Raw genomic sequence first — 14,197 nt, 5'->3', positions numbered from 1 at the left:
TATGAAGGGTATAAGCAGTTGGCAATATTTTAAAAGGAAGTTAAAAACTTTAGCTTTCACTCTTTACAATTCCTTGTCTACTCTTTGTTATATGCTAAAAATAATTTGCTTCCTTTTACAGGGTATCTTTGAGGCATCCTATCACCCTCTTCAACCATCCCCAAACCGTTGTAAATTCAATTTAATTTTCTTAAATATTATTTGAGACAATTTCGCATGCATTACGAGTACGCGCCGGAGTTTTTCGAATACAATTTTTGTGTGTATTTCCTGCAAGTATATTTTATCATGTTTACTTTCAATAACTTGCGTGGGCTGGGCACAGCTACAAAGTGGTGGAGGCGGGGAGGCGGGAGGCGGGGCAGCACTGCCTGACAACAAACAAAACCGAGAGAGACACCAAAAAATATTGTTGTTTTCCCTATTTATTTTATTTATAGCCGAGCGCCTTTTTTGCATTTCACGGCTTTTGTTTGTCGGCGCAAATTGAAAACATAATTGAAACAATAAATTCGATATACGCTGCGTATATATTTCACTTCAGTGAGAGATGTGAAAGAGTTACAGAATACAGAAAAAACGCTTGCAGTAGAGATATAAAAGCAAATTAGCTGCAAGCATTTTTACAAAAGTTTTGTTCTCCCGTCGAACAAAAAATCAATTTAATTTCGTCGAATTTCTTCTTCGACTTGAAGTCGAACTAAAAGTTGTGCCTGCTGTTTCTCTCGATTCTTCTTTTCTTTATTTTTTTTTTTTTTTTTTGGGTGCTGGGCAACTGGCAAACAAGTCAAGTCATTTACTAAAGTACGAAAGTCCTGGCGTGCATAAACATCCCTTAACACAGGAGTTGCTATATCTGTGTGGGGGTGGTTACAACTCAGCTCAGAAGAAAGCTAAAAAAACAGGAAAAAATTTAAAAGAAATGTTTTTGAAAAAGGGCAGGAAGCAACAACAAGAGCTGCACATAAAATGCGCTAAAAAAATTTCACGTCACGTAGCCAGCCGCTAGTTGTTGCTGCTGTTGTCCAAAATGCCGCAGTGCACGAGCAGCAGCAGCAACAGCAGAACTTTGCACTTAGCACGCACTCGCACACACACAAGGCACACACACACTCGCACACACACGTGCTATCAAACAATTTAGCGCTCGCTGCATTTACAAGCCCAAAGTTGCAGCATTTTCTGCACTGCAAGTTCTCTAATTGCAAGCGCAACACCCGAAGGACATTGCAGCGCACAGCTGAGGGTAGGCAACAACAACAACAACAAGAGGAACAACAACAACAACGAGAACAACAACAACAGCAGGAACAACAACTTTAACCCCATAGGGGAAAGCACGCACATACGCACAAAGCTGTTGCTGTTGTTGCTGCTGTGTTTCTGCTATGGTTGCTGCTGGCACATCATCAGCTATGCAAACAAATACGCATAAATATGCACACGCACACACTCGGCAATACGCTCACGCACACTTTTAAGCAGTAGAAAAACTCAACACGAACAGCAACAGCAACAAATAAACGAGAGTCGCATGTGAATTGCTGGCAACATGTGCAAACAAGACTCGAGACTGCCACAAATACACAAACACACACACACATAGAGGAGAGCCACTTCAGTTTGCCACCTGCAACTTGCCCAGTCTTTTAGGCATTCTTTGAAGATTCGAAGCTGCAGCTTACGCATATTGCGTATACGCACTTTGCTCTGCTCTGCTTCCATTTGTCGCCTGCTGCTGCAAGTAGTTGGCTGCAAATATTTGCATGACTGGCACCCTAAAAATCTGCTTTATTCAAGTATATATATATATTTACCAAGTGCAGCATATACATATATAAAAATAGAGCTGTTCCCTCTTTTGCATTTTGCACATTCCCAAAGCGAAAAGCATTGCAATTTCTATTTCTTGTGCCCCTTCAGCGCGATTGTCGCCTTTGATAAACTGATGATGCTGCTGCTGAGCTACTTTGTCGTTGTTAATTATAAAAATTTCCCATTTTAGTTGCTTGGGAGTTGCTAAACGAAGCAAGTTCTAAGCGACGCTCAAAAGTATGCTACACTTTTTTAGCTGACGCCTTTGCCAAGTTGAAAAGCGCTTTCTATATACACCACAGCGAAGTATATACACTTGCTATATACAATTGAGTATATATATGTATATATATGTAAACATGTTTGTACAAATTGCAAACAAGCATTTTACGTTGGGTTCACAACAAAAGTTTAAGAAAAAGAAAACTGTGCAAATAAAACTTTTTGCTTTCGTTCGCCGCTGCCGCTGCTGCTGCTGCTGCTGCTGCGTTGGCTTTCTCCTTGCTTTGGCAAAAGTCCTTGCCAAGGGTAAATGCAAAATTTACAAACACACACACACACACACATACACTCGTACTGAAGCTGAGCACAAAATTGAGAAAAGTATGCGTGCTGGCCAAAAGATGTTGCCAGAGCCGCGTCAAAAAATAAAAATGCCAAAGCAACGAGTGCAAATAAAATGGCGAACTGCTTCTGCTGCCAACACCAGGGGCAGCATCACAGCTTTGATTTTACAATGAGAGAGAGGGAAGATGGGAGAGAGAGAGAGAGCGAGCGAGCAGAACGTGGCGCCAAGGAGCAATGCAGCTGGCGGAATGCTTCACTGCACTTGACTATTATTGAAGTTACGCCGGAATCCTTGCACCATCTATCCCTTCCAATCCCCCCTCCTCTCTCTCCCTTATATAATACTTCCCCCGCTCCTTGCGTTGAATTGAGTTGTTGCCGTTGCCTGTTCAGCGAAACTTTCGCCTTTGGGGGGCTTCCTAGCTAACATCGCTGCTGCTTCTGCTGCTTCTGCTACTGCAACATCTTTTGGCGCTGGCTTCGTGGCATCCTTCTGCATCCTCTTCAGCATGTGCCACTCACACTTTGCCCGCTTCTTGCCTCCTTCTCCTTCTCCGTCTCTTCATCGTCATCGTCAGCGTCCTTTGCATATTTAAGCGCGCTCGCGACTCACAGCGAGTTGCCTCCGTCTTGCCACTTTTTGCATTTTTTATGTGTTGGTAGGTCATTGTACGTACAAAAGCCACTTTTACTGCACCACCAACAGCAGCAACAGCAGCAACAGCAACTGCAGCTACAGCTGCAGCAACATCAACACCAGCAACAGCAGCACCAGCAACAATAATAAATATAAATACAGCTGACTGCGGTGCTAGACTCACAGTTACTCTGCAGTTTGTTAGAACTTCAGAGTCACTAAAGTTGATAGAGTGACTTCGAATCAAATAGCAAATTATGTAATCGGCAAAGAATTGTTATTAATTATCAACGATTTTGAGTAGTAGTTATTTAGTTTTTCAGGAAGATTGCTATTAGGAAGCTTATAATTTGATCCTTCATATAATTTACTTTTATGGTATAATTTCTTCTTTCATCCACATAACATTTTTGTTATTGGAAAGTTTCTGATTTCTTTCATATGAATTATTTTAAAAAAATCATTGTTTTGTTGATAAGCTTTAAATTTGCATAACTAGATTGAAGTAATCAGCAACTTCATCAAAGAAAGAATTAGATTGTATAATATTGATACTCTTATTATGCAGCTGGTGGGGCCAATAATTATTTGAATAGTTATTTTAATATTTACACCAAAATGTGATAAAGAAAAAAAACAAAAAAAAGCTTCAATCGAATATGTTGCAGCCCATTTTCAATAAAATCAAAACATTTCAGTATTAATTTTAAGATAGACCAAAGTAATATACTGCAAAAATACTACAAATATACCACAGACTATATTTGGTATATTGATTTCGTTCTATATTAACAATATTCCATAGTATTGGTGACAGATATTAACGTCAGCACAAAATGTACCAAATTAATACATCACAAACATACTAAATATATACCATATGCTATATTTGGTATATTTATATTGTACTACACACAAAATATACTACACAGTAGAACATGTGCAAAATTAAAATACCATAAAATACCATAAAATCAAAATATAAAATTTTGTATATTTGGTACATTTATAATATTACATTAAAAATATACCATAGAGTGCATAATAAACACAGTACAGCATATACAAAATTAATATACCAGAAATATTTAAAATACCATTTTGGTATATTCGGTATATTTACTACATTACAAAATATACCATAGAGTGCAACATATACTAGGGTCGCGTGTATAAAAAGAAATTTAATTATTTGATTTGCTCTAAAGACCAAACTAATCATGATAATGACTTCTTAAGACACAAATATTTGTATATGATTTAAAAAAACGAATCTTAGGTTCAAACCATTTATTAATAGCTGAATTTTCACCTACTCAAACATAATTTGAACAGATTTGTTATTATTTAAGGCAGCAAATGCTTTAAAAAAAAACTATACTAAACGTAGAAACATCTGTGCACAATAATGAAAAAAGAAGCAAAAATAGTAGAGTATTAAGTTACAATTTGGAAACATAATTTTCTAAAGAGTGATAGAATATAAGTATTAAATTACTGATGTGCAGCAGATCTCTCTCATTGATAAGTCTTTTTATGAATAACTACAGTAAAAAATGAAGTACTTTATGTGTTATTTACGTGACAAATATAGAAATACTTTTAAAATATATGAACAACACGCATTGCATAATAAGTTGTGACATGTGCTCAACTAAAAAGGACAATTTTGAAATTCCAAGCTGTTTCTCATATTGTGCATATCCTTGATGCTCATCACTCAAAGTGCAGGTTATAAGTATGCTGCAATGGAAGCAACGTCGACTGTGGAGCAAAACTTTTTCATGCTGCCAAATTAAACAAATTTTGTTTTATTTTTTTTTTGTTTTTTGGCTCAAAGCGAGTTGAGTTGAGCTTGGCGTTTTCCTTTCCTTTCTTTTTTTTGGTCAACTTCAGCGCATTTTTAATGCACTTTTCGAGTGAGGGGAGAAGGAATATAACTGGAGTGAGGAGGTGTGAATAGAAGAAGGGGAAATGGTGGAGGAGAAGGAGAAGAAGGGAACGTGTTTCACTCCATCAAATGCAATTTTGCTGGGCGCTCTCTCTGTCAACTCGAGCGAGTTATTTGCATTTCTTGTTGCCGTTTGTCGATGCCAAAAATGCGAATAACTTTTTTTTTTTTTTTTGTTGTTGTGCTGTTGCATAATTTGACTTGTTGTTAGCCGAGTTGTTGTTGTTGTAATTGAAATGGCTTTTTAATTTGTGCGCAAGCTTGACAACTGCCAAAATGCATAAATCATTATTTTTGTATATTTTTATCCGCCTTTTTTTTGTTGGATATGACGCGACAAATTAAAAATTAATGCCATGTCACTCTGCCGCCTTCTATTTCTCCTCTCTTCTATCTGTGCTCTCCAAAATGGCCGCACACAAAAATTGCAGCAATGCTGCAGATTAACCATATATACAATAAAAGTGCGGGTATCTCTCATGCTCATATGATGCTGTTTGCTGATGCTGATGCGACGGCACATTTTTATCGATTTTCCTCGCAGCTCAGCCAAAATGCAGGCTGAGGCAAACACACACAAACACACATATATATACGTATATTCTTTTATATATATAAATGTATTTGCAACCCCAAAAACGCGTCCATGCACAGTTTTATTTTTATTCCATTTGAGTTCTTTCTACATCTATGTTTGCTGCTTCGCTTTGTTGCTGCTGTTGCTGCGTGCCACGCACTTTTAGAAAGCACCAGAAACACTGGAAAAACTGAAAAACGCACACCAAGTGCGTATGTATTTGTGTGTGTGTGTGTGTGTGTGGGTTGTGGCAGGCAACAACAAGAAGAAAAGAAGCAGCACTGAAAAAGAAAGATGGAACGGAAAAAAATTCGCAATGAGGGTTGGAAATAAATTGCTTTTAATTTGATTTCAACTCAATTAAATCTACAAAATGGAATTTCAAATTAATGTCTCTGGCTCCTTGGCGCATCCTTTGCAGCCAATGCAGTTTCATTAAACCAGGCATATAACTAATTAGTTGAACAGAGATCTCTTCACTCTCTCTCTCTTCCTTTCTCACTCTTGAATGTCCAGCTCAAAATTTGCACAGCTGTCGGTGATTGAGGGATTAATGATGCGGCAAAGGTTGTGTCGAGTATTGTCCACTTTCTAAGCACAATAAATATGATTTATTAATTGTGGAATAATAGCACAGAGCTTAGAGAGTGCTGGAAATTTAATTTTTACCCAAATTTTTGAATGCAGTTAAAATCAAGCAAGGCAAAAGTAATTGTAAATCGAAACGATCAAAATATATAATAGAGAACGGCCTGAAGGCATAAGTCTCTATGTACTATGACTATATTAAAATTCAAAATATAATATAGTCATAGAACTGTATAAAAGAATATAATTTGAAAGACTTGGTTTGAATGCAAAGATTAACAAAACATAATAAAAAATATGAATTCGTATTATTTATTATTATTTTTTTTTATATCGTCAACTTACTCTAATTTTTAGTACAAACACACATTTGGCAATTCAATATGTAATCTAAATTTCAATTAAAATGGGTACTATAAATGTGAACTCTCTATTCTTATGTTCCAATTATCATAAACTCTTCTTAGGCTCATAGCCTCAATAAAATTATTGAATTTCAATTTCAAGTATACAATTTAACATTCTTAAAACATAATTTCCGAAATGCCACAATTCAAAGCAAGTAATCTTCGTCTAAAAATATTCTACTTAATACTTTATAAATATTTCCATAATTTCTAGAATGCCAATTAAATCCAATGAACCTACCAAAAAAAAACAAGACAAAGATTTCTAGCATGCATAAATTTGAATAGAAGATACAAACCTTCGAAGTTAAAGTATTTGAGTTCGTGTTACAGTTTTGCTCATCAGTTTCAAGAAAGTTTCATTTAAAATTTTGCACAATTTCTTAAATTCTAACTCATTGCTCATTTCTCACATTTTCTTATGTAGAGACAAAATACTCGGATTACTGAATTCCTTATAGAAATCCCGTAATGATAGTTCTTAGTGCTCTAAATAAAAATCCTTTAGCTGTCTTTATTAAATGCCTCATAGAAATCACATAATGATAATTAACAGTTTTCTCAATAAAATCCTTAAGCTGTCTTTGTTAAATTCCTTAAATAAAATACGTAATGATAATTCACAGTTTTCTAAATAAACACAATCCTTAAGCTGTCTTCTTAGTAGTTTTCTAAGTAAATATAATTCTTAAGCTCTTTTCCTTAAATACAGCACCAACTAAGCACCACAAATCTCAGCTGCATTCACTCTGAGCTCGTTTGCAAATCAAGGCCAGCCAATCAATGTTGCCCCCTTCTCAGTTCCCTCCTCAATTCAGTTCAGCGGCTGCCCCCCATTCAAATTGTGACACAAATGCTGTAGAACAAACAAAATGCTTTTGCTTCGTACCCCTTTTTTCCACACTCATTTTCCGTTTCATTTTCATTGCTGCTACCTCAACAAAACAATAAAATTGCCCTCGCCCCCCGCCATCGTCATCGTCGTCAGCTGCTGAACTTGACCTTGATATAAATTTTGAAGTGAGCTTTTTAGCACATATCAAAATGGAAACATCTCAAGGGGCCTCTCGAAAGAGAGAGAGTGCTACCGAAAAGGGGGCGGGGACCTGGGCGGGGGACAAGTGTAAGCATTGTCACCTCGCGTTTCCCCCCCAAAAAAAAGGAAAAAACGCAATTGACATTGAAAATTGTTTGCAGCTAAATTGCGTGTGGCAAAACGACGATGACGCATTTGCCACACACACATCCCTCTAAGCCTATGTGGTGTATGTGTGTGTGTGTGTGTATCTATATGTATGACCAGCATAGTGTAGCATGTTGCAGGGTGCGCTTCAATTACAAAAACCCACCCCCAACTGGCCTGACTAAAGTCAACCCCCGAAAAAACGGCAGCAATCAAAATGGGAAATATTCTCCGCTCGGTATATAAGCCATAAAATAAGCAGCAAAGCAAAGGCAACGCAAATCCTGCCACATGAATCATGCTGGCTGGCTGGCTGTGTGGCACAAAACACCTCCAGACAGCGTCTGTGCTCCAGACAGCAGTTAGTCATTTAGTCAGAGTCGCTTCGCCGCTCAGTCACGCAATCGCAGCCACAGACTTCAAGGACATTCGCAGGCTAATCAGCGCCAGAGAAAGTCCTTCCCCACATTCCCCACGAGAGTGATAATCAAAATAAACAAAGATTAACATTTCATGTGCCGAGCCAGAGAGACACATCCTGTTAAGCTTTCGTCCTTTCTTACTTGCTGCTGTGCGGAAGGTGCGTTTAACCTTGAAAATGAGGCTCATGTTGAGAGCCTGGGCTATGAAAATCAATATTGTGCCTAGGTCGCTTTTCTCATTTGTTCTGCCTTTGCTTTCCACTTCCTGCTTTTCACTTCCCCCTTTTTTAGCTACCCAAAAGGGTTTTTGTCCTGTATATAATTAATATTTTCGGCAGCAGGTCAAGGTTGTGTTGAGAGGCTGCGAGGGTTGCCTAGACAGTTGAATGAACTTCATTTCACTCTTTTTTTGTCTGCACAGAGAGAAAAAAGTCTAAATCTAAAATCAAGATGTTTTCGAGCTTCAAAAGAACAATCTTTAAATAAGTTAAATAAAAATATAAACTTGACTTAAGATTGTTTTATATTCATATTTGAGTCATAATCAATATTTAACTTAATCTTAATATAGAACTTTGATCTTGATTTCATATCTTGTCGTTCTTAAAAAGAACAATCTTGAAATAAGATTTTTTGGTTGAAACAGTCAATCAAGATTTTTATGCTAGATTTGCAGTTCAAGATGAAAATCATCTTATTTTAAGATTCAAATCTTGATTGAATGTTTTATTCTAGATTGAAATGTAGATGTAGGCAAATCTTGATTCAAAATTTTTTAATTTCTAATAAAATATAATATTGTTCTTATTTCATAAAATGTTAAATTCCCCTTTCTTTAAAATAAGAACCTAATTTCTGATGTTGTTGCCTTCTTTATTTAATTTTAAGATTTTTTTCATTTTTGAAACAAAATTGTAATCTTTAATTTAGATTGTTTCATCTTTCTATTTGAGTCATTATCAATTTGAAACTTAATGTTAATCTATAACTTTGATCTTGATTTCAAATTGTTTAGATTGTTTCATGTTCCTATTTGAGTTATAATCAATATTATATCAAGCATATCCAGTCAAGAATTAATTATCTAGAATCTTGATCTTGATTTAAGATTTTGCTTTCTTGGTTCAATTTTAAGATTTTTCCATTCTTGAAACAAGATTATTATCTGTAAATTTCAAAATTGGGTTATCTAGATTTTTTTTAGATTTTCGATTTTGATTTAAGATTCACTTTTAAGATTTTTCCATTCTTGAAATAAGATTATAATCTTGAATGGGCAATCTATATATTTTGTAGATTTTCGTTTTTGATTTAGAAATAAACCTGCTTGATTCTATTTTGACACACAAACAATCTTGATTCAAGATTTTTGTTTCTGTGTAGGGTTCGATAACAGGGGCAAAAAGATAACAGCAACAAGTTGGGACTTAAGCCCTAAAGACGGGCAGCAATACATCAAGCGAAGGGTTGCCGAAAGCCCAACACACACACATACTTACGCACACACACACACACACACAGATACACACAGACAGACACGCACATTGCGCTGTGTGCCGAAAAAGCGCTGTGGCAACTTTTTATGGGGCGCCCATTTGCTCATTATGATGACGACGCCTGTTGTTGCTGTTGTTGTTGTTGTTACTGTTGTTGTTGTTGTTGGTTGCTGGACGAGGGGAAAATGTGTCATAAAAGGCGCAACAGTCTCTACAGAACAGTCTCTGCATGTGCGGGCTTTCAGCATTTTGATAGGGCTACTCGACTCGTAGCTCCAATGTATTTCTTTTTTCGCTCTCTCTTTCTTTCTCTCTTTTGGCTTGGCGGCACCTACCCGAAATCCACTTGGCCTAGGTCAGGTTCTGAAATGTGAATGTGTGTGTGGCCTTTGCGGTTTAACTTGGCTACCTGTTGCACACACACACACACATACTTTACACACACATTTTTTTTTTGCCGTCGGGTTTTTTGAAGAGAGAGAACACAAATTGCGTCTCATTATTGTGTCGCAGCTGCTGTCGAGCTGCTTTTTTTTGTTGTTGTGTTGCAACCGACAAAAAACGATAACTAATAACGGCAATTAAGTCAACATGCGTTTGCCAACTTTGTTGGCGCTAATAAAGTCAACAGCAGCCACAAAAAACACGAAACGAGGCACGAAAAAAATGATTTCGAAATTGATTCCTTGGTTGATTTTGCTGTTCAAAAGCTGTCAGCAGGATGTGAACCAGGAGCAGGAGCAGGAAGCAGCTGCTTCCCAAGTCGCTAAATGAATGAGTGTGTAAGTGTGTGTGAGTGTGTGTTTTAGTGTGTTTGTGTGTGTGTTTTTGTTGGCCTATTTCTGGCCCCATTTCAGAGCAGCTTTTGTAGGTCGTCGGTCGCTTTCTTGGTCGCTTTTGGTCGGTTCCTAGCAACGTCTTCGTGTGGCCTTTATTTATGAAATTGAGCGTGAAAGTGTGTGTGTGAGTATGTGTTTGTGTGTGTGTAAACTTGTTGTGTCTAGGCTTCTAAGGTCGTCGACTTGACGCCGCCATGTTGTTTTTATTATGCGACGCAGCTTTCACTTCCGGTCGCCATTTGCAGCAAATTGAACGATTTCAAAATGTCATGAATACTCAAATTGTAAATTGCATTAATCATATTTAATATGCATTGCGTGCCTGCAAAAGAGTTGTTGGAATTTATATTTTGCGGCGATGCTCCAATTAGGATAAGCCATAAAATTAATGTACAACAAAATGGTTAGCAAAAAATAAACTACTATGAGATACGAGAGCTTAATTGAATCAATTGTTGCATAAAGTAATTAAAATAAAAAGTTGCGCTTTACAGATTACAGAATTTAACAAAAAAAAAATGCATTGTAAATGCATAAAAATTAATTACAAAATGAGCAACTCAATCGAGACTTTGTTGTTTAATGCATATTTAAATTAATTTTATAGTAATCCATTTTAAATATTGTGCATTTAAAGTGTGCTTAACGAAATTGTTCAATGAATTCTAAGAGAGAAAATTGTAAACAGAAAATATTGATAGAATTCGAAAGAAGAATAAAATGTTATACAACAAATTGTCGATTAAATTCGCAAGAAAATTATTATTACACAACAAATTGTTGTTTGAACTTTAAGGGAGAATAAATGTGAAACATAAAATTGTTAATTGAATACACATAAAGAAAAAAAGTTAACCTAAAAATATTGGATTGAATTCGAAAGAAGAAAAGAAGAAAAGTTTACACAACAAATAATCGATTGAATTCGGAAAGAATCATTTCTTGAAGCTGCTTTAAGTAAACAAATGTAATTGCAATATTACATATTTTTCATTTGCCTTCTTAAGTGAAACTTTTTCCTTTAAATTCTTAACTAAGCAACTAAATTACTTTGACATTCATCAAGTAACTCTTTCATTTCGCTGCTACATTTAAAGCATTTCCCTTTTTGATATTGCTACTAATTTAGTAAAAGCCAGTTTTTGCGTCATAAAATTCTTCTTTATAAATCAATTGCAACTTCACTTCTTTTCCATCTGTGCATCAATTCCAAAATTCACTCCAACTTCTCGCTGTCTCTTTGAGGTGTCTTCAATGCTGTTGTTTAATTGCTACTGAGCTTGCTTCTCGTTGCTTTTCGACACAACTGTACTCAGTGGCAATGGGGAAAGCATATCAATTTCGTGGCGTAGACTTCACTTCAAATCACCTCTGAAAAACTCGAGGCTTGACTAATTTTAGATTGAAAATTGTGGCCCCCAACTCTAGCTTTTTTTTTTTTGTGTTCAGCTCCTGTTCGCAGTCGACAAAAGTCCCAAGCGCATGCTCATGTGACATCGACAAGATGTCGTCGTCGTTGTCATTTTGGGGGGGCGACTCCAACAGCAACTGCAACAGCAACAGCAACTGCGTCTGCGTCTGTGACTAAGACTGAGGTTGAGACTGAGACTGAGGCTGAGGCTGGGAGGCATGGCACGCTTGCAGCTTGCATTAAAATAATTGCTTCCGAAATGACAACTGCTGCTAAAAGTGGATGTTGAATGCGATCGCGATGGCGCAGCCCTTGACGAAGAGTCTTGCAACAACATGTGCTCCCTCTGTTGATGATGTGTGTGTGTGTGTGTGTGTGCGCGCCTGCGCGTGCCAACATTGTAAATGTTGCCACAGTCTTCAATCTTCAATCTTGCATCTTTGCATCTGCCGTTGGCGTTGCTTATTTACCGTTAAGGCACAGCCGTCTGTCACTCAAAAACCCCCCGATCCGTAGAGACATTCCAGCAGCACTCCTGCGAAGCCATTTCCACATAACATACGCTTCCCTCTGCTCCCTCCCTCCTCTCCTCTGCTCAGTCTACAGTTGGCGCTCGTCTGCATCCATATGTCGTGTCTCCATCTCCGTCTCCGTCTGCTGCTTCTATTTTTGGACAGGTCGCCGCGCCTGCGCATTCACACAACACACAACACACATGCTTCTTGCACTTCCCCTTCTCACATTTTCGATTTTCAATTTTCCGTTTACCGTTGCGCGCTTCGTTCCCAGCCTATCGCACTTTGCCTTAATGGTCCTCTCCTTCTTCTCAGGAGAGGCGGCGTAGGAGCACTTTAAGACACAGCCGCGTCTCAGACGCTCTCAGAATTATATTTATGAGTTCTTTCGCCGGAAATAGTTTGCCGAGTTGGGTTTTATAGTCATCCATCCGACTATAAGTCTTTGCATTGCAGCATTTGTCATGCTTATTGGAATTATCAATGGCTCATCTTACAAGTAGCCCTCGAATTCCCAGTTGCAGCATCTTATTTTTTGGGTGGGAAGCTGTTTTGGAGGAAGTTTATTGACTTTCGATTACCAAAAGTGGCTGAAAATACAGCAAAATGCATAAAGTTATGTAACATTCGTATTAAATAGGAAATATTACAGAAATCTCTTTTTTAATGAAATTTTAGGTGATATCACATTTTATTTAACAATTAATTTTAACTTTTCAAAAAGTTCGAGCAAACAGCGCAGCTTCTGCCTTGCAAGCAGTTGAACAAAATCGCTAGCAAAACGCGCGTGATTGTACTGCTTGTCGTTGCTCCTAGTGAACTGCTTGGGTGCACTACTTATGAAGTCTCGACCGAAACTGCTTGCAGTATGCTATGATGTTCACTGCTTGTCTGCACAACTGCTGCTGTGCGTTGGCAGCTCTGTTATTAACAGCGTGTCTCTCAGCTTAGTTCTTAATGCAACTGCTTTACGAGTATGGCTGCTGTTAACAGCTTCAGTTTACTGCTGGTTTATGTCTTTGCTAAAACAAGAGCGCGCTAATTTTGTGTTGAATTCAAATTTGGCTACGCGCCAAGTTAATGTTAATGTTCCAATAATTTATGCAGCAGCTACATTTAAAAAATATTTTTATAGTATTTTAAATTTATAATAATATTAAAGCTAAATTTCAAAGAATTTTTAATAGTATTTTAAGTTTATAACTATATTTTAATGCGAATATAAACTGTGTCAACAATTAAACTGCCACAAGTTGCAAATTAGAGGATTTATATATTTTGTGCTTCAAATTTGTTTCATTTATTGGGCGTTGTTGCTTAAAGTTAAATAAAATTAAGTTTACGTTTAAATATCTTTTATAATTTTACACTTTGCCACTCCTTAAGCTCTCTTAGTAAACTGAATATAAAGACTTATAATAACTTACCACAATTGCGTCTTTTGCAGATCATTTATGGTGCCGACGGCCAACCCGTTCGTCCAGATGCGAAGCGTGGACGCGGCAAGGGCAAGTCAAGTGGCGCCAATGCCACCGCGAATGCCACCGCAGTTGCCGCTGGCAATGGAACACCAACAACTGGGGTAAGTGCAGCCAAGCCAGGCGTTCATTCATTCCCTCCATTCATTCGTTCGTTCACTCTCCATACAATTTTCCCCAACGTAACTGGCTGTTAACGCCTTCAGCTACTTGACTTTATTACGCCAGGCCATGGTCACAACTGGTAGTCGAGCAAGCTAATTAAGTCACGCGGCACAAAACGGTAGACAGTTTGTCTGCGGTCGCAGTCT

General features: G+C 37.4%; 1 protein-coding gene across 4 annotated transcripts in view; it reads left to right on the top strand.

Moving 5' to 3' along the window:
* Positions 1-14,197, top strand: part of LOC117570891 (methylcytosine dioxygenase TET) — a 128,605-nt gene that overhangs the window by 14,800 nt on the left and 99,608 nt on the right. For all 4 annotated transcript variants that reach the window (XM_034252791.2, XM_052005743.1, XM_052005742.1 and 1 more), the window contains one exon: positions 13,856-13,990. In XM_034252791.2, the coding sequence (XP_034108682.2) occupies positions 13,856-13,990 (135 nt within the window). The remainder of the gene's footprint in view (positions 1-13,855; positions 13,991-14,197) is intronic.

Source organism: Drosophila albomicans, chromosome 3 (genome assembly GCF_009650485.2).
Source record: "Drosophila albomicans strain 15112-1751.03 chromosome 3, ASM965048v2, whole genome shotgun sequence".
Taxonomy (NCBI): Eukaryota; Metazoa; Arthropoda; class Insecta; order Diptera; family Drosophilidae; genus Drosophila; species Drosophila albomicans.
The sequence above is the reverse complement of the archived record's forward strand: the minus strand, read 5'-3'. Positions and strand labels throughout refer to the sequence as shown.